This window comes from Mus caroli, unplaced genomic scaffold (genome assembly GCF_978045245.1).
Source record: "Mus caroli unplaced genomic scaffold, Mus_caroli_1 scaffold_4, whole genome shotgun sequence".
Lineage (NCBI taxonomy): Eukaryota > Metazoa > Chordata > Mammalia > Rodentia > Muridae > Mus > Mus caroli.
The window spans coordinates 35893885-35914228 of record NW_028227259.1 but is presented as its reverse complement, the minus strand read 5'-3'; the positions used below and the strand labels follow the sequence as shown (position 1 = coordinate 35914228).

The 20344-nt window shown below is 52.8% G+C and overlaps 1 protein-coding gene across 1 annotated transcript; it reads left to right on the top strand.

Moving 5' to 3' along the window:
- The first annotated feature begins 15297 nt into the window (after nucleotides 1-15297).
- On the top strand, nucleotides 15298-18666 carry Nkx1-1 (NK1 homeobox 1). The gene is made up of 2 exons (XM_021163969.1): nucleotides 15298-15763; nucleotides 17810-18666. The coding sequence occupies exons 1-2, from the start codon at nucleotides 15298-15300 to the stop codon at nucleotides 18664-18666; spliced, it is 1323 nt and encodes a 440-aa protein (XP_021019628.1).
- The last annotated feature ends 1678 nt before the right edge of the window (nucleotides 18667-20344 follow it).

The following is a 20344-nucleotide window of genomic DNA, read 5'->3' as shown; positions in this document are numbered from 1 at the left end:
TGCATGTGCACACAAGCCAAACAGGATATTCTAAGGACAAACGGCATGCAGAAATCCTGCACTTGATGATGCTATGGCTAATGGAAACATTGATGCTGTTATTTGAAATTACTGCAGGTACGCTGCAGGCTGAAGCATACAAGTAATTATGCTGGTATCATTAGGAACCAAGAATTTTAGCATAAAGGGAAAAAAGGATGAAATTACAAATCAAAGAAATGAAGTTTAAACCCCGTAAGTTAATAAAGCATCTGAAATGAAATTGGGGAAATAACTCTATTTACGGCAGCATCAAAAGGAATAAACTACGGTAGGAATAAACTCTCCTGAGGATCTGCAAGACTCAAAAGCTGAAAACACAAAATGTCTGAGTCAGAAGAAGGCTTGGGGTGGGGGCAGACCCTCAGGTTTGCAAACGGAAAGATTCCATACGGTGTAAAGATGGTGGCTGCCATCACTGATCTCACGTTCTGGGACACCTTCAGGATTCTACAGACAATGGTCCAAATGAATATCAAAAACAATGTTTACAAAGGAGAGTGCATCCTCTCTGCCTCCTTGATACAGAACACACCGGCTACTCTTGCAGAGGACCTGAGTTCTGTCTCCAGTACCCAAGTAGAGGTCTCGTAACCACCTATAACTTTAAGGAATATGGTGTCCTCTTCTGGTCTCTGTGGGCCCCTGCATACATACCCTTCACCCCGTGCATGATGCAAATACACACACACACACACACACACACACACACACACACACACACATACACACACACATACACTTAAAAATAAGATAAACCTGGAAAATTAAGAAAATGAATCTGGGACATAGATTAAATCCACAGGACAACAGAGAGAGCAAGGGTGAAGGTGAGCACAGGAATGAGCAGAAAATGAAAGGAAACACTTCTGAATATCATATCTGACAAGGAATTGTAACTAGAACAGAGAAAGAATTCTTACAATGCAGTAATTTAAAAAAAACAAACGTTTAAAATGGAGACCTCTAGGCTGAAGCATGGCTCAGTGGTGAGCGCTTACCCGGCATTATAGAGACTCTCAGCACTCCCTCAACATTTTAAAATAATGAAATAGAGTAATATAAAGAGTCAGTGCAGGTGAAGACTCAGCAGGTGAAGTACTTGCCACCAAGTCTGATGACCTGAGCTCAGTGCTCGGAACCCACACGGCAGGAGAGAATCGATTCCTACAATGAGAGCTGTGATGTGTGTGTGTGTGTGTGTGTCAGTGTGGGTGTGTCAGTGTGGGTATGTACACATGTGTATGCACCTTGAAGACCAGAAGAGCACTTTAGATGCTGCCTAGGAGCTGGAGTTACAGGCAGTGGGAGCCACCTGCTATGGGTATGAGGAATGACACTAAGGGCTTCTGCAAGAGCAACAGGGCTCTGCTGTGTCTGAGCCACCTTTTTTTTTTTTCATTCAAAAACACTTATTTTTTCATTTATTTGCAAGTTTTACCTTCATGTATGTCTGTGAACCATACAGGTTCTAGGAATCCAATCCAGGACCTCTGGAAGAGCAGCCAGTGCGTGTAACCACTGAGCCACCTCTCCAGCCCACTCTTCATTTTCTTGATTGTGTTATCTGAAGGAAAATGTTTGCTAACCTCATAAGAACCCAGTTCTTCATTGTCACTGACAAACCTGAGACCATGGCAATGTATCTCTGTTCAAAAATGTCATAGTTTTAGCTTTTACATGTTTTTAAATTCATTTTAAGTTCTATTCATGTGTAAGGGTGCCACCTTGTCCTTTTTAGTGTGGATATCATTTTCTCAGGACCATTTGTTTATTTTTTAAAAAGATTTATTTATTTAATGTATAGGAGTATACTGTAGCTATCTTCAGACACACCAGAAGAGGGCATCAGATCCCATTACAGATGGTTGTGAGCCACCATGTGGTTGCTGGGAGTTGAACTCATGACCTCTGGAAGAGCAGACAGTGCTCTTAACCACTGAGCCATCTCTCCAGCCCCAGGACCAGTGGTTTCCTTAGCCACTTAATGCCCTTGTCAAAAGCAAGATGACTCTGGCCCACTGATGTCCATGTCTTTTCTTGTGTGTAGACATCTAACCCAGAACATATGCACACTAAGCAAGGGCTCTACCATCAAGGTATGCTGCCAACCCTGTCAGCTGTGGACACCTGTGTTGTTGCTTGGCCTTGGATGGCTCCACAAGATTCTATGTTGGATGTGGTGGGAACTTTAGGTGGTGTAATGGGGATTATGTGGGCCCTTGCCCCTTTTTGTCTCTGTATCTTCTTGGTCACCATGAGGTAAAGAGCCTCCTCTCCCCCACCCCATGCTTTCTTGTCAAATGCCTTTACACAGCCATAAGCAGCCTGGCTATGTGACAGTTCAAAACAAACATGTCCTCCTTTTAAGTTGTCTCTGTTTTTTGTCACGGTGACAGAAAGTTGGCATGTTATTCTTTTGCCAGAACTACAATGTTTGTTTGTTTTTTTAATAAAACATTTATTTTTACTTTTACAGTTACTATTAATTTTATGTTGTATATGATTTTATGCATAACTGTATATGTAATGTCTACATTGTATATGATTACATACATGATTGTATATGCAACATCTATGTTATATGACTATATGCATGACCAATACATTGTATATAACTATATGCATGACTGCATATGCAATGTCTATGTTGTATGTGCATACACATTAGTGTATCATTTTATGTCTGGAGAATGTGTTTTAGGGCCTCCCTACATAGCCAAGGCTAGTTTCAAATTCTCAATCCTCCTGGCTCAGCTTCCTCCGTACTGAGATTACAGGCATGCACGCTTGGCTTAGAAAACCTTTATAACTAACTCAAAAAATATATGTAAAAAGTGTTTAACACCACTATAGTGACGTTTAGTGGGAATTTTTAAGCATAAAATGTTTACATTTGGAAATCATATCCATGATCTAAGCGTCTACCATAAGAAATCAGGGGAGAAAAAAGAGCAGACAAACAAAAAACCCACAGCCAACCTAACCAAAAGCAAGTGTATACCAATGCAGGGAGGTGGGTGAGCCACTGGCATGTGTTTGTGGCAGGGCATGGAGACCTGAGTTTGAAATCTCAGCACTCACATATAAGCTGGGGTGTGTGTGTGTGTGTGTGTGTGTGTGTGTGTGTGTGTGTGTGTGTGTGTGTCTGTGTCTGTGTCTGTGTCTGTAGGACCAGCACTGTGGCAGGGGTGAGGAAGGGCAGGTTTGGGGGCTCAGTGCCTACAGGTTACTCAGTCTAACTGAAATGGCAAGTTCTGGGTTCCCTGAAACCCTGTCTCAACAAACAAGGTAGCGAGTGATAGAAAAAGCATTCCTGATGCTGGCCTCTGGCTTCCACATGCACGCACACAGGTGAGTGAATGCTCAGAAACAGTTGACACAGACACACACACACAGAGACACACAGAGACACACAGAGACACAGAGTAAAGCATAAATCAATGACTTTAAGCAGAAAAACCTTGTAAAAGATCAAGAAAGTCAGAAATTGAGACTTTGGATAAATTAATAAAATGGAAGAGCCTTTCAGCCAGGCTGACAAAGCAAAAGCAGGAAGGTTCCCAAGGAGAACAAGACAGAAGCAGTTACTACAGAGCCCACCCAGAGCCAAAGTGCACACCAGGTGTAAGATACTCTTCCCCAACCACTGAGGAGAAGAGCCATCACTACAGAACAGCATACACTCAGGGAGCACTCCATGAAGAAGAGAGTGGGTTTCAACTCCAGGAATAAGGAAGGGAACATAAGTCCTGAGCTCACAGTCATCAGAGGGCATTCCACAAGGAAGGTAAATGCTACCAACCACAGAAACAAGAGGGAAGCCATCATCAACTCAAGAGATCACAGACATCCCGTGGGTGCTCCATGCACAAAACTCAAAGGCTGAGCTAGTTCACAAACTCTTAAGCTTCCCCCAAGAAATGATAAACTGTCCAGTCCTGTGAATTCATAGTTACTAATTTTTAAAAAAGGCAGGGCTCAGGCACTGTCACTGGTGAATTTTAGTAGGGAGTGGCTTCACCTACAACAGGGCTGTCACAAATCTGGGCACCCTCATCTCTCCCATCACTGACTACGTGTTTATTCTGATATGAGTCTCAGCACCGAGGGTAAGGTGGGACCTGTGGGGACAGACAGGAACTGAGTGGGAGGCCACAGGAATTCCAACAAAGGTAAGATTGCTAGGACTGACCCCTGTAGCCACCATCACAGGAGCCTGGTAGAAGCTGGAGCCTTACAACAAGCAGCAATTGCAATTTGAAGTTTATGTACATATAACATATGTCTGTGTACACATTTCATATATATACACACAAAAATTCTCCAGTAGCCACAGCAAGTATTTAGAACTAGACCAACACATTTCTTCTTAGGGAGTGTCCATCAGACGCTTGGGAATCATAGTATGGGTGGTGAGAAGCAGACAGACTGGTCACCCGTGTGTGTCCTGAAGGGCACCATCCACTTCCTAGTCCAAGCATAGTCCAGAAAGCTGGACTGGCAGGGGTGAGAAAGGGCTACAGCCCCCAAAGGGGCTTATAGTCTCCCAGGAAATTCCCTTGGTCCCCAGAAGACCACTGGGCAGGGCCATTGCTTACAGTCACAGCCTGGCCTCACCTCAGGCCTTCTTTTCCCTAGAACCCTACAGGTGAAGGGTTGTACTCACTAGAAAAGACAGAAAGCCCAGCTCCTGACAGCTGCTGCTCACAGCACTGCTGTCCCCAGGCAAGCAGTGGCCAACCCTTGCCCTGGACCAGGGGCTCACATCCTGACTTTAAGTGCAAGACAATTGTGCTTGCTGAAACACACACTTCTGGGAACAACAGAATCAAGGCAAGCCTCCCCTAGGTCCTCTGGGCAGTGGTTACTGAGACCAGCCAGTCCAGGTAGTCTCTGAAGGCGTCATGGTGAGTGAACGAGGAGGGAAGACTCTGGATAAAGGTTCATCTAGTGTAAAGGTTTGGAGACAGGAATGGGCCTGGTTTATTCAGTAGAAGCAAGAAAGCCTCCTGGGAAGAAAGTGGGAAATAAGAGGGGTGTAGCTACTCACTGCTGCTGTGGGCTGAGGCTGCAGCCTGGACTTAATCCTGATGCGATGATACTGAAGGGCCATGAGGAGAGAACTGGGACCCCTCCATCAGAGAACACACCTGTCGAGGCCTTCACATCAGGAAAAAAAAACAAAACAAACAAACAAAAAAAAAAAAACAAAAACAAATCAGGAAGCAAGCTCAGGCCATAGAAGACACCCAGGGACCTGGCCCTCGCCTGACCAGGCTAGATCTCTGGGCACTCACTCTGTCCAGCCCCAGGAAGCAGAGACAGGCATTGTCTGGCCTGCTGACCTCGATTCTGTGGGGCCAGGCTTGGCCAGGACCCAGGCTGGTGGCAGGGCTGGGCACAGGAGACATCACGCCTCAGGCCCCAGCACCAGGACCACGGCACCTGCCCCAGATTAGATTCTCCTTTCTCATTACCGCTGTAATGGGTCCTTCAGACCTCATTCCAGCCCTAGATATTATCTGACCCGTATAATTAATTAATTATCGCCCAAATATTATAGATTATTAAAAATAGCATAACTAATAGTGTAATATCTCAAGCTGTCGACTTTAATAGTCAACATTGTCTTGGCGGAGCTTATCAGCCCAGGACACCCGGTGAGAATATTGATTCCGGGTAATTTTAGCCGTCATCTGCCATCCTGACGGGATTGTCAGGCCTCACCCAGGCCGGCCTCATTTGAAATCGTTAAACCGCCGCTCGGCTCACAGCGGATCTTAATGTTTCCTTTTTCTCCCCTTCAATATGTTTCAGCAACAGAGAAGGAAATAAATAGAGAAGTGGAGGGGGGAGGACGACGTGAGGGAGAGGGACGGCCTACACCCCTGGAGAGCGCAGGGGTGACGGGCTCGTCCCTGCACTCGTATTGGTCTTTTCTGGGGTTCTCCGGTCTCAGCCCCCTGTGCTGCGGAGCAAAGGGTGGGGGTCCCCACAGACCGACACCCCATTCAGCCACGCGCGCTCGCGCCCAGGAACGCAGGCGCAAAGCCAGGTCTGGCCGCACCGGTATGCGGTGCCAGGACTCTGGCGTGTTCTCTGCACAGTCCGATCCATGCATGCCTGACTGCACTTTAGGCGTTTGGATTCCAGCCTCGGGACCCCTGTCCTGCTCACCCAGTTCTCCCGAGCGCCGACACGAATCGCTGCAGTTCTGCGCCGTGTCGGCAGGGGGCGGGCGGGGGCCGTGGGCGAAGCGACCGTGTGTCTTCACCTGGGCAGTCGCAGGGCCCCTCAGTGGCGCAGCCCTCCCTAGTGAGCTGTCTCCTCTCGGTACTCAAGCACCCAGGTCTCCGACATCCACCATGAAACACCCGCTACATCGCAGACACGCCCCCATCCAGAGGACACGCCTCTCCGCACTCCACACTCCTTCCCCAGAACACCTTTTACCCCATGACATGCTCCCAACCCCCTAACTCCCACCCCCTGCAGACACTTTTCTCTTGAAGATAAAGTCCCCTGACACCTGGACATCCTCCTACTCCGACAACATGCCCCCTTCCCAAGACACTCTCTCACCCAGAAAACTTGTCCCTTATCCTCACCCCAAGGATATGTCTCTCCTCAGGACACCCTGGTCAGGAGGATAACGCCCACCCTGACAATACATCCCTTGACCTCGACGACATGCCGTTTCTCCTCCCCTTGGATCTCAAAATCCCCCTTCCTGGTTTCCTGTAATGTAAAATAGTTTCTCAGCCTTCTAATTATGATTCATGTTCATAGTAATAATTTAATAATCAAGGACTGCGCTAGAGCCATTAACCTCAATTAAGCTCATTGTTTGGTGACCAGTTCCTCTCCACATGCCCTTCTGACCCAAGTGGCCCTGTGGGCACTTAGGGGTGTGTGTGTGTGTGTGTGCCAGCTGGAAGACTTCATTGTGTTCATCTATTGAGCACCTTCTGTGTACTTGACCTGAGCTCCTTCCCTCGCATTCTTGCCCCTCTTTAATGTTGGGATACAGTCTCTAGAAGTCCTCCTACTCATCTCTCCCTTTCCCCAGGGGGCCTCTCTATTTACCCATTGTCCCAGCTTCCCAGACTCCCCAGTCTAATACAAGCTAGCCCTCCTCAGCAGTAGAGCAAAGAAGCCCCCCCCCCACTGTCTCCATTCCAGAGCCTTCCCTAAAGCCAATGGGAATGGGATGACGTTCTCCCTGGTAACAGGAGCACCAGAGCCTCCCCCATAACAAAGACTGTGCCAATCTTACTTATCCCTGATCCCAGACTCACCCTCACAAGAGAAGAGCTGAAGGTGTCTAAATAAATGGAAGAAAGCCCCTAGAGTATCATGTGAGTCACACTGTCTGTAGGGGTGTCCAGTGGCCCATAACCACTGGACAGGACAGAGATGGGCAATGGAACCGAGGCAGAGAAGCCAGGTGAGGTGGACCCATTCTCTACGCTGGGTTGGGTGCTGACAGGTCACATGCTGACTCCAGGCTGCTGGGCCTCCAGCAGCTAAGCTGCTGCTGTGGGGCTGTAGTGTAAGAAGCAGAGAGCTCTGCAGCTTGAGCCCGCACTGGTCCTGTGGCCAAGCTTGGCTTCAAGAGTACAGGACAGAGACAATCTCCAGAAGGCTATGGTGCAGTGCGAAGATGAAAAGAATAAAGAATTACAGACAAATGAACCAACCTGCTACATTTCTGACTAAAGCTTCCCTGGTAATATAGCTAATACTGGGGAGGAGGGACAAGAAGCATTATCAGGCTCAGCACAAGGCAACCTGACCCTGGAGGCTGTGTGTTAGAACTGTGTGGTGCTGGAAAGCTGCCTTCCACCCTTCCACCCCATGCAGGCTAATTCCCAGGTCTCTTATGGCCTCTGGGAAGGCTGAGCCTAAGGCAGATGCCTGATAGTCCGAAGACAAAAAAAAAAAAAATCCAAAACGAGGGTATAGTAAACTGTGAACGGATGTTTCTTTGTGAAAGTCCATGTACTCTGATTGGAAGGGAACTCTGGAGTGACTCATGCCAGCCTCCTTGTCCCCAATTCTCTCTGAGAGCAACATCCCTTCCAGACAATGGTACGGACAACAGCCAGTCAAAATGGGCATGCACTACCATGCCTGGATATAGGCAGGCCTCACCTGCAGCCGTAGGTGCACCATAGAGTGCCCAGTGCCAGGCTACTCTGAAGATGTGGCAAAGCAGAGTGGATGGCAGAGCCAAGAGTCACCAGGGACATTTTCTACCCACAGGAGCTAGGCATATTAGTCTGATGGCCAAGGCACACACCCTTGGTTGAAACACTTGCCCAATGCTGACCTCTTTTCCTTGTGTGTGCAAGTGTGCACTTTGCATTCCACCTCTATCTTAATGAGAGGCACAGGACCAAGTCACACACAGTGTTCAAGAGCCCAGTTTGGCCAGAGCCACGTGAACAGACAAATGCCCCTGCATGTGTTAAGAGTAAGACATGGCAATGGTTTACTAACTGCAAGACAAGATAGGGTAAACTAAGGCCAAAGAAGAGAATGATGTGCTCAAAGCTATCCAACCAGTAGGCAGAGGGGTTTTAATGTGAACACTGGTACTCCTGACCAGTGTTTAAAGTGAAAAGTCGAAGCTGGTGAGATGGCTCAGCGGGTAAGAGCACTGACTGCTCTTCCGAAGGTCCTGAGTTCAAATCCCAGCAACCACATGGTGGCTCACAACCACCCATAATGAGATCTGACGCCCTCTTCTGGTGCGTCTGAAGTCAGCTACAGTATACTTATGTATAATAATAAATCTTTGGGCCGGAGTGATTGGAGTTGACCAGAGCAAGCAGAGGTCTTAAAAATTCATTTCCCAACAACCACATGAAGGCTCACAACCATTTGTACAGCTACAGTGTACTTACATACATAAAATAATAAATAAAGAAATCTTAAAAATAATAAGGTGAAAAGTCACAGATAACCCGTTTCTCAGTGCCAGGGGCAGATGTCCTGGGCAATGCAGAGACTGAGTCTGACAAGGGGTTGCGATGAGGGGCAGGTGATGGTGCCAATCTCACTGGGAAGAAACTGATGTGCTCCCAGGTCTGAAGTTTTTGGACAGCTAGAGAAGAGTAGTTCAAGCAGTTAGCATCAGAAAGGACCTTGGGGCTGGGGCTCAGATGTGGGTCATTCAGATGACCCAAAGGGTCTCGTAGGTAGGTCACTCAGCCCAGGCATAATTCTCAGACCATGTCAACCTCAGGAAGCTGTGGTGAATCACACTTCTTAAGAAGGACCGAAGATAAATGGGGGAGGGGGCAGGCAGTAAGAAGTGAGCAATGGGGCGCTGTGCTTTAATCCCAGGAAGAGGCAGGAGGATCTTTGAGTTACAGGCCATCCAGGGCTGCTGAGTAAGACCCTCTCTCAAGGCCAGGCAGTGGTAGCGCATGCCTTTAATCCCAGCACTCGGGAGGCAGAGGCAGGCAGATTTCTGAGTTCGAGGCCAGCCTGGTCTACCAAGTGAGTTCCAGGACAGCCAGAGCTATACAGAGAAACCCTGTCTCAAAAAACAAAAACAAACAAAACAAAACAAACAAACAACAACAACAACAAAAAGACCCTCTCTCAAACGAACAAAACAGAAAGCTCATGAAGCAAAGCACCAAGGCACTCCCAGCTCCCCCTCAAGGAGTCTCCTGACCTCAGGCCTTCGTACAACACGGAAAACTTTCCCTTAAGGGAAAGCCTGTGCACCAGACAGGACTCACAGCTTTTCACGGTGAGAAGTCTGGAGTTTGTGTACTGTTGGGAGCCCTGGAGAGTAGGGCAGGTGGCACTCTGGGTAAGCTCTGACCTGGACATCTCGCTTAAAACCTTTCAAGGAAGGCAGTGGCTCTATCTAGCTAAGTCTAGAGTAGAGGAGAGGATGGTGATAACACACGGGGCAGATTCCTGTGAGAAGAGGACTCCTCTAAGCACCCCAAGGGAACCTAAGAGAGAGATCTTAGAGAAAATGAATGAACAGACTTGTCTCCACCCTGGAATTTCCAGGATGGTAATCAGCAGGTTGGGGAGTAAGGGTAGAGAAAGGCACATGGAATCTCCTGACCCCTTGTCAGACTCAGCCTCTGCATCGCCCAGGCCATCTGCCCCCTGGCACTGAGAAACTGAACCCCTGTGACCTCTCACTTTAACACTGGTCAGGAGTACCAGTGTTCACAATAAAACCCCACCACCTACTGGGTGGATCGCGTTGAGCACATCATTGTCCTCTTTGGCCTCAGTTTACCCTATCTTGTCTTGCAGTTAGTAAACCTTTCTAGGTCACAAGTTCAACGAGCAGTGTCCAAGAGAGGGAGCCAGCTGGCTCCTGCCTGTGCAGCCTTCTCCATGAACAGCACTTTACATTCCTGCAGCCCTGGAGATGTTCCTGGTGTATACCTCTTTATAGGAGCCAGCGACTACCGTGTGTGTGCGTGTGTGTGTTTACTCGTGCACTCGTGCATGGGTGCATGGCTATATATATATATCCAGCAGCCATTGATCCTGTAAAACTCCCTAGCCCTTTGGTGTGAGGTGGATGGGTGGGCATCTCAACTGGGTGTGTAATGTACAAGGGGTCCAGACACCCACATTGTCCCCACAAAGATTGCCAGCAAGCTCTGAAATGGGCGGATTTGTAATAGACAGTGAGGGCAGTGCATGAGTGGAGAGCAGAAACGTGCTGGCTGGATCCAGTTGCTGAACCTGTCTGTAACGTAGTCTCTTGGAAGCTGAGGTCGGCTAGGGGGTAAGAGTGGGACTGGGGAAGAGGGAGAGGGCGGAGCGGAGCGGCTGTCCGCGGTACTGACCTGGCAGGAAGCCGAATGCTCTCACCATGGTTCAGGGAGCTGTCCGCGGTACTGACCTCCAGCCTACTGGTTGGGCGCTGTGTGCAGTGCTGATAGTGGTTCTTCCTCTGTGGCCTCCGGGCGAAGGCGACGCATAGGTCAGCCGCCCGAGCTCTTTCTTCTGAGTTTCTGAATGTGCTGTGTCCATTCTTGAGGGGATAGAAGACCCAAAGGGAGATACATCTTAGAGAAAACGAATTAGCAGAATTGCTTATTCATTTTCCAGACTGGTGAGTGGCAGGGGGTACCATATATTGATATGGGTGGGGGTCAAGAAAGACACATGGAGCCGGGCGTGGTGGCGCACGCCTTTAATCCCAGCACTCGGGAGGCAGAGGCAGGCGGATTTCTGAGTTCGAGGCCAGCCTGGCTACAGAGTGAGTTCCAGGACAGCCACGACTACACAGAGAAACCCTGTCTCAAAAAACAAAAGAAAAACAAAAACAAAAAAACCCAAACAAACAAAGAAAGACACATGGAAGCCCCTGTCCTCTTGTCTGCCTAATTTCCTGCATTGCATCCTTCAATGGGGAGGCAGCCCACTCAGAGACTGCAGAATACCAGCAGCCCCTCAGTCCACACATGGTGAGCCAGGTGACTAAAGTGCCTGCCTCTGCATGTTTCAGAAAGGTTTTGGGGGGGCCTGGTCACTTGGCAGAGTGGGGATGGAGTTAACAGGACATAAGGAAAACAGCAGTCAAAGTGAAAGGCTGTCTGTGGTTGTACCCAACCATAAAGACCCTGAACACTACAGCCCTTACAGCCTGTCCATAGAGCTCCCAGCAGCAGAAATGAAGGATATTCCACCAGTCACCATTCCCTTACTCTGAGTAAGTGGCTGTTACTGGAGCCCTTGGATCCTTGAAGGGAAGTAAAGGGGATCTAAGAGACCACTACACAGTGGAGACAAGTCATTATCCAAGGTGAGTTAACAAGAGAGGCTGGGGGGTTCCCTCTCTTGCCTCTTTCAGAATTTCAAAATGAACAAATCAGGGGTAAGGAAGCTGAGAATGTCAGCTTACCCCCTCCTTTTCCTAGGCCTACTTCTCAGACCTCTGGTCATAAGTCCCCTGGTCATACTCTCACCCTTGCCACATCTGTTCCTGCCTCGACACCCCAGTCCAACATGACTTATCACCCTGACTGACCTGCCACTGTGGGGGCTCAGCAGGAAAGGGGATGTTTCCTATCCTGCACAAGCAGAGCCATCTTCACTCGAGGCTGGGATTTCACCTGTCAGTGCCCACCTGGGGCCCCACAAGTGAAGCTGGTAGGTTGGAGATAACCTGAGATGGCAGATGGGCAGAGATTGCACAAATGAGGGTCTAATTGACAATCAATTGTGATTAGGAGCTAAAGGACGTCCTTATAGCCCTAGACAGTCTGGTTGAGGCTGAAAGAGGGCTGTTGTTTAGAGTTCTGGGAGAGGAGGAGGGGCATCGGGCATCCCTCTGATTTGGTTGTTCCTCAGAGGTAAGGTGGGAACAGAAGAAGAAGCTGTCTCAGTCTCTCAGTGAGCTATGTCCACACAGCATTGTCCCAGACCAAAGGAAGAAGAGAAGCGGTGGCCCCATTCAGCTCCAGAGGACCCTCGGGCTCACCTTACTCCTCAGAGTTGGCTGTAAGCTTAGCTGTTCATTACTCTGCCTGCTACAGCTCATGTCAGAATATTGAGGGGCAGGAAGGGAAGGGGAAGTAAACCAGGGGCATACAAACTTCTGGACAGCCAAGGTGCTTTCTCTGCATTCTGCCCAGCTCTGACCAGTCAGCAGGCAGGTCATTTGGCAGGGCCAATTGTGAGTTTTGGTGAAAAACAACAATAACAACAACAAAACACAACATCCAGTTGCCTGTTTTTCTATAATGTGTTACATTATCTCACTTCATATCCCCCGTTAACACGTTGTATTACATTGTCTGTGTCTTAGCTGCAGTCTACAACTCACGTTCTAGGAAACGCCACTTTGCTTGCATTTGCTTGTCCTGAAGGAAGACTGCACAGAAAGGTCATTGTACTTCCTCACAGGCAGGTGTCATGGCTGAGGGTGCAGCCAGGCCAGCTCCAACCCAGTAAGGTGTGGGTGCTGCAGCTGCTGTTAAATGTTTGCCAACATTCACCTCTGCTAACTTGTGCTGGTGACAAATGTGGGGGGGGGAGGGGGTGCTTGTAGGGATGTCCCAGAGTCTCCACTACCCAGAGCCAGCTCTGCACATGAGGCCTGTCCTCCCCTGCCCTCCCCTCCCCAAAAGAAGCTCCCTTCTGCACCCAGTGGCTCTGCTTCCTGGGGAAGCAAAGAAGATGGAGACTTGGCAGCCGGCCTGTGTGCAGTCCTTACCAAAGGACTTAAAAAAGACAGGAAGTGGAAGGAGGAGCAGATGGGGGAGGGGTGACGGGGTGCAGCGCACTGCCCTTTTGAGCCACCTTCTGACTGGGTATGGGTGCTCATGAATGAATTCCTGCTTGTGTGTTGGCGGCTTCTGAATGAGTGTGACTCTGTGTGTGTGTGTGTGTGTGTGTGTGTGTGTGTGTGTAAGAGAATGGGGCGTGTACATCTATATTCAAACTCAGTTGAGAAGAGGGAGGGAGCAAAGACCAAGGTGGGGGCGGGAAGAAGATAATTACCTCACTGTGATGAGAGATTACCCACCCTCCTTCCCCAGAGGTGATTTATAATTTAAAGATAAAGAATAATCAGGTCCTGGCAAGGAAGGACACAGTGTTGTGGGTCTGATTAGAATCTCAGGATGGACCAGCGCGGTGAGGGTGGGAGGGGGCAGGGAAGAAACTGAGGGGAGGAGAGCCCTGCCCCCCCCCTTCTGCCTCCCGTCCCAGCCTCCCAGAGGCTCAGCATGTCCGAGCTTGGCCCAAATTACAGGCGATCGGTCCCCCATTATTTCTCCTAACTTTTAATTTCTGCTTCCGAAGGATCATTGCCCGCGGTAATTGCAAAGGACCGTCCTTGTGCAGAGCAGGCTCTCGGGACCATAGTGGGAGGAGGAATGCATACCCGCTGGAGCACACGTCGGCGCACACACTCACACTCTGGGCACGCCAGCTCCATTGCCGGGTCCCACCTGGGTCCTTCAGAGGCGGGTCAGCTCATTGGCCTGAGCGAGAGGAGGAGGAAGCAACGCATCAGCTACCTGACCCTCACCCTCCAAAGCAGGGTTCGACCTTCCGAGGTCGCCGAGACTGTCCTGTAAATCTCCTGACTGGACAAGACGGTGCACAAATGCTCAGGCCTCAAACGGCCCTTCTGATTTGTTAGGGGTGGGGAAGAGAACAGTTTCCGTATTATTTCTGGAAGAAACACATATTTTCCCGTTACATGAAGGGTATCGATCTTTATGTAGGCCACCTGCTATTTGTGCGATTTTTCGGTCACCCTTTGGGGGTGGGCGGGGACTAGGACGGCCGTCTAGCCCTACTCATTTCGATTCCACTTCTAATGAGCGTCACTCGCGGGCGCCAGCCCCGCCTCTTGCGGGGGATTTCGAGTGGTCCCTAATTTGATCCAGCCAAGGGGGCGGGAGTCAAAGCTAGTGAGGATGGAGGGACAGAGATTCTGACCAGATTGCTCCAGACACGAAAAACAGCAATCGAGGGCAGCGGAAACCGAAACCCTGGGAACACGCCCCACAAGGGGCTGAAGACCCGGCAGAGACTCAGAACCCGCAAGAACCCCACTCTCCCTTTCCGTCCTAGCAGCGGAAGGCGCAAGAGCCCCGGGTGCCAGGATAGCCCAGAACCCCGCGTGCCACGGCAGCAGGAGAGACCTGCCTTAGCGGTACCCTGAGCTGGGATGTCCAGGCCAACTCGGGGCGCATGGATTCCCACGTCCTGGGGCCTCTGCAGCCCTCCACAGCCAACTGATCCCGCAATTATTTAAAAGCCGGCTGTCTCCTCCCCCTTCGCCAAGGAGGCGGGCACGCAGTTTCCAGCCCCGCGGAGGCGCAGCGGCACGGTGCTGAGCACCCCAGCCTCCAGTGGACTGTGCTCTGGCTCCGGGCAGGGCGTCTGTCTGTCCGTCTCTGCGGCTCAGTCCGTGAGACCCGTACCGGGCCCGCCTACTCCGCTTGGGACCGTTCGCAGCCAATTAGGCGTGAGCGCTAACGAGGGAAGCGGAACCCTGCGGCCGCCTGCGGGCGCACGTGTGTGCGGCGTGTGGGCGCGTGGGCGCCTCCGGCGGGGCCGCCATAAATGCACTGGCCCGGCGCGGCGGGCGCCTGAAGCGGTGGCGGAGGCAAGGCCAGGCAGCACCAGCCGAGCGGGACGTAGCGCCGGGAACAGCTGGGCTGAGGCTGATTTTGCGGGGCGCAGGGATGGGATCCCAGTAGGTAGCGGGGGCCCGAGCCGCCTGAGCGGCCCGAGGCCGGCATGAGTACCAGCGGCCCGGCGGCACCTGGGGAAGTCCCCGCGCTGCCACCGCCACCGCCCGGGCCCGGCTCGGGGCCCGCACCGCCGGCTCCTGCGGCTACAGCTCGGGACACTATGGACGGACGAGCTGAGCTGCCCATCTTTCCCCGGGCTGGAGTGCCACCGCTCGCGGCCAGCGACACTGTTCCCGCGGTACCAGAGGGGGCTGGAGCGGCCCGGCCCGCCGCGCCCCCGCGCCCCACCTCCTTCTCCGTGTTGGACATCCTAGATCCCAACAAGTTCAACAGTAGGAGACGCCGCTGCGTGCTACTGGGCCCTGTGGTGCCCGCTACGTGTGCCCCATGCGCCCCGGCCGCGTGCGTCGCGGTCCCCACTGCCTCCGGACGTTCGCCGCGCGCAGAGCTAGAACGCCGAGCCCTCTCCGCCGCCACAGGAGTCGCAGCGGCCGCGGGAGCTGAGCCTACAAGTGAGTATAAGGGGTTGGTGATAGGGGCGAGGACACCGACAGCTCCGGAATGTTTATGCTCCCGGGATCCCTCGGCGAGCTGGGCCTGACCCAGCGCCGCCGGGCTCAGTGGAAAGTTCGCAGAGCGCGGGGTCCGCCCCAAGCATCCGTGGCCTCCTCCCGACCCGGACTCTAGGGCCCTCACTGCTGCACGCTTCTGGAAAGGTTCTGTTGGGCCAAATCTGGGGCTTTGGGGTTGCGACTACGGTCCAGGATTCATCTAGTCAATCTTTGGTGTTGGAGGGTAGTTGGTGCTGGAGGCAAAGGGACATGCGGCGGCTGGCTTGGTGACTTACCCACCCCCACCGTGGCCTTCCCGGCCCTCCCCCTTTGGACAAATCAGACTAATTGTGACAAAACGCTGGTTATCTCTGGAAAAACAATTAAATCCCTTCGATTACAGTTAAAGGGAAATGTGCTTAGCGGCGGAAAGCGGCCGGTAATGGGGCGGCCCGCGCCCCCTTTGCGGTCGATATCCCATTACGGCGCATGCATATCTCTTTCAAGCACCTTGCAAACTCCCCCCGAACATCTAAATTATAGGGTCAAAATTCGGATAATTACTCGATTAAAACCTATTACACTTATTAGGGGCCGCTATTGATCGCGAATTGCATTCGACCAGCTCCTGATTGCTTTTTGTGCCCCTCCCCCGTCCTCCCTCTAACTTCCTGGCCCCTGCGCCTCTCATGGACCAGAACGCTCAGGGAGAACTGGACTGGGGCCGCCAGCTCTACCAGCGCGGTTGCACTGACCTTCCGTTCCTAGAGAGAGGAAGGGCAGGCCATGCAGGCTGCAGTTGGACCCCTCTCTCCGCCAAGGGGTTGTCTACGAGGAACCCGCGGCTGCCTGCTGGAGCTGTGTAGGGAGGGAGCGAGCGCTGCACAGTTGGGAGAGGGCAGCCAGGCAGGGCTGGGGCAGGGATGACTGGCTACACGTCGCCTGAGGGAATAGTTGTCCTGCTAAGACCTGGGAGTTGAGGACAGGACACCCGCACTCTTCATGCGACCTGGGTCATTTTGAGCTGGTCATTATTTGCGAGTTGCGATTTTATGCTCCAGTATGTCAGAGCCAACTCGATCTGAGAGCTGAACACCGGCCCTGGGTCGGAAAACGTGGAGGCCTCCACTGGCATTTAAAGACCACCTGTGGGTGAGGGGCATGAACGGTCCTCAGATTCCTGCAGAGCAGACAGACAGCCTTGCAAAATTTCAGAGGCAAAATGCAGTCATGGCGGCTGCGTCTCTCTGGATGCAGCGGGATTAGCGCTCATACTCCCTCCCAGGGCCCTGCTTAGAGGTTCACAATGCGCTTTCCCAGCCTCCAAACTCCACCAGCCCAGGAGAAGCTGGAGCCCGCTTAAGACAGAGTCGCTGGGGAGCTGGTTGGTGGGCCCCAGAGGTCTGCAGGGAAGTCAGCACTTTGCGACGCCTAGTTTTCAGGGCCTGAAGCCTGAGGTAGGGACAGCTCCCAGACGACCGATTTTGGTTTTCAGAAGTGGCCTCCTCACAGACGGCCGACCCCACCCCAGGCTTCGCGCCCCTCCAGCTATTAACTGTGCGGTAATTGGCTGGCCCCGCGCCCGCTGTAATTGGAAGGTAATATACGCCCAAATAAATTAAATGGACTTTAACTAGTTTGTACATTACACAAAATGAGTTTAATTAAGTTTGCATCTGCCCCGTGAATCGATCGGAGCTCTTTCTCCGCTGTACACTCCGAGGGCCTCCCGCGCACCGCAGCCCTAAAGTCCGAGGCCAGGACTGCGGATGGGGCAGCAAAAGCAGCTCGACACGGAGTGGGTCCTTCCGAAGGAAGGCAGAGAGGAAATGCAAGCAATCAAGGAGGAACTGTGGCAAGGAAGAAGGAAAAGAAAATCTTTGGGGAGGGGGCAAACGAGGAAGAGGAGAAACACAACAGTTAAAAGAGAATCTCTCCTGGGGGGAGCGGGCAGGGCGGCTGGCAGCGGGCCTGACCCTCTGTTCTTTTCCTTTTCGCCGCCCGCAGGTGCTGGGGACTCTTACAGGGCGGACGAGGCCGAGGCCAACGGCTACAGCAGCGGCAGCGGTCACAGCCCGACCGCGGACAGTGAGGATGAAGCGCCGGAGGACGAGGACGAAGAAGAAGCGCCCGAGGTGCAGGATGCTCAGGGCACCGAGGAGCCTCGGGGAGGTAGCGGCGGTCTCGGGGCCCGCGGGTCGGGCTGTCCCGGAGCGGCCGAGGTCGAGGCTTCCCCTGTGGACGATACTGCGGCCCCAGGGCCCCGCGGGAACTCGCCCGGAGCCCCGGGCCCGCCTGCAGCTGCTACGGGAGCGGGGAGCGCGGGGAGCACCCCGCAGGGCGCCGCCGTGGCCACCAAGCCCAAGCGGAAGCGCACGGGCTCGGACTCGAAGTCCGGGAAGCCGCGGCGTGCGCGCACCGCCTTCACTTACGAGCAGCTCGTGGCGCTGGAGAACAAGTTTAAGGCCACTCGCTACCTGTCGGTGTGCGAGCGCCTCAACCTGGCGCTGTCGCTAAGCCTCACTGAGACGCAGGTGAAGATCTGGTTCCAGAACCGCCGAACCAAGTGGAAGAAGCAAAACCCAGGCGCTGACACCAGCGCGCCGACCGGCGGCGGCGGGGGCCCCGGCCCGGGAGCGGGGCCCGGCGCGGGGCTGCCCGGCGGCCTCAGTCCGCTCAGCCCCTCGCCGCCCATGGGCGCTCCGCTCGCCTTGCACGGCCCGGCCGGGTACCCGGCGCACAGCCCCGGAGGGCTGGTGTGTGCTGCGCAGCTGCCCTTCCTGTCCAGCCCGGCCGTGCTCTCGCCCTTCGTGCTGGGCTCGCAGACGTACGGCGCGCCCGCCTTCTATGCGCCCCACCTCTGAATCTCGGTGCCAGGACCCCGGTGGGGCCCGCACCACGCGGCCTCACAGCCAGAGGACCCAAGGCGAGCACGGGCGTCTCTTTTCTAAGGTTTCAGTCGTTGGTCCTGTATATAGATAGCCGTTCCTACAGAAGAGAAATTTATAAACGAGTGTGCGCAGGGGCCAAACGGGAGGCTCCCGTGGCCTGCTCCAAGCACTTTGTAGAACTCTTAATAAAGCACAGGAAGCCACGCGGGCGTTTTCCCGAAGGCTCTGGCGCCGTAGGATGCCGATCCCGCCTTCCTGTCCGCTCCGGTTCTTATCCATCTGTGTGTCGCCCTGGGCAGGGACTTAAGAGCGGTTAGGTATAGTTTCCTGTCAGTGTTTAGTGTCTCATGGTCACTCTAGTAGCTTGCACTCAGACACCTTTCTGTCTTGGGGATCGCCCTGGGTCCAGCACGGGTCTGAGTCCCCTTCCCGCTCTCTCCGAAGTGAGACCCTTTCCCCTCTTCTTGCAGCCTGGCACTGCTGAGCTTCAAATGGAGCGATTGGCTGTTGCTCATTGTCTTCCACATCCGGTCCCACCAACTGCCCCCACTCCCACCCCCAAGCAGGCTACTTGTGGGCAGGAAAAACATCCCCCTTCCTAGAGGAGGCAGCTGGAGGGTTGAGGTGTAACCACCTGCCAGATAGTCTAATAGCCAGAATGGAAGGCCATTGACCTTTTCTGGTGCATCACTCTTCCACAACAATTTGTGTGTGTGTGTGTGTGTGTGTGTGTGTGTGTGTGTGTGTGTGTGTGTATGTATGTAGTCCCTATGCGCTGAACGCAAGGAGCCCAGGAGTGGCCCGAAGCTGTGGCCCACACACCCCAAAGCAGATACCGAACCATCTACGACTACAGGGAGACTACATGGCAGCCTGTTCCAGCTTTGGAAGATTTTGTACATCAGTAGGGGTGGAGACTGGAGAAGGAAAAGGGGGTTGACTGTGGGGAGGGACAGGGAGGCAACTGTTCTGTTCCAGGGTCCCTGACTCTCCCTAGAAAGAACGAAAGAGCCTGCTGTGCTCCACTGTGGGGCTTGGCTTCTCCTTCAGGCATCCTCCTGTTTCCTAGCACAGTGAGCTCTTCGCGGGGTCTTGACCCTAGTCAAGCGAGCTGCTTTTGGGAGTCAGGCTGACAGTGAACTGCAGTCACTAGCACTGGTCAGAGTGCGCAAAACTGGCTTCATGCTCACCGAAAGCCAAAGGCAGGTAAGAGCAGCATCTGGCAGTGAGGGGGCAAGGAAGCCAACCTGCCCCTTGAAGAATGGTAGCTTCCCTCACTGACCAGGAGAGACCCGGTATCAGATTCCAGCCAGCCCACATTCCACTTCCAGACCTTCTAGGCCTAGAGGTTCCTGTCCTGACCTGCTATTTGCCAGCCCTAGGTGGGCACCTGGTCCAGCCTTCTAGTTCAGTGGTGCACTACTACTATTCCTGTGGTCAGGGAGTGAGAGCCATGTATGAAGTGGCTTAACTGTGAGAGGTGATGGCTTGGAGGATATTCACAGCCTTGCTGCTGAGGGCTGGGCCTCTAAGACATAGGTTGCCGACAGGGAAGTCCTAAAAGGCCCCAGAAGATTCCAGAAAACCCTTGGAATTAAATCACTAGAAGCCTGGCCTGTGCAGGGGCTGCCCAGCCAGAAGCCACAGCCTC

What these genes read in the sequence shown, in the direction of transcription:
- Nkx1-1 (XM_021163969.1), top strand. Translation starts at nt 15,298, where the DNA reads ATGAGTACCAGCGGCCCGGCGGCACCTGGGGAAGTCCCCGCGCTGCCA. An exon ending in CGCGGGAGCTGAGCCTACAA is followed by an intron (nt 15,764 to 17,809) that starts GTGAGTATAAGG and finishes CGCCGCCCGCAG; the next exon opens with GTGCTGGGGACTCTTACAGG.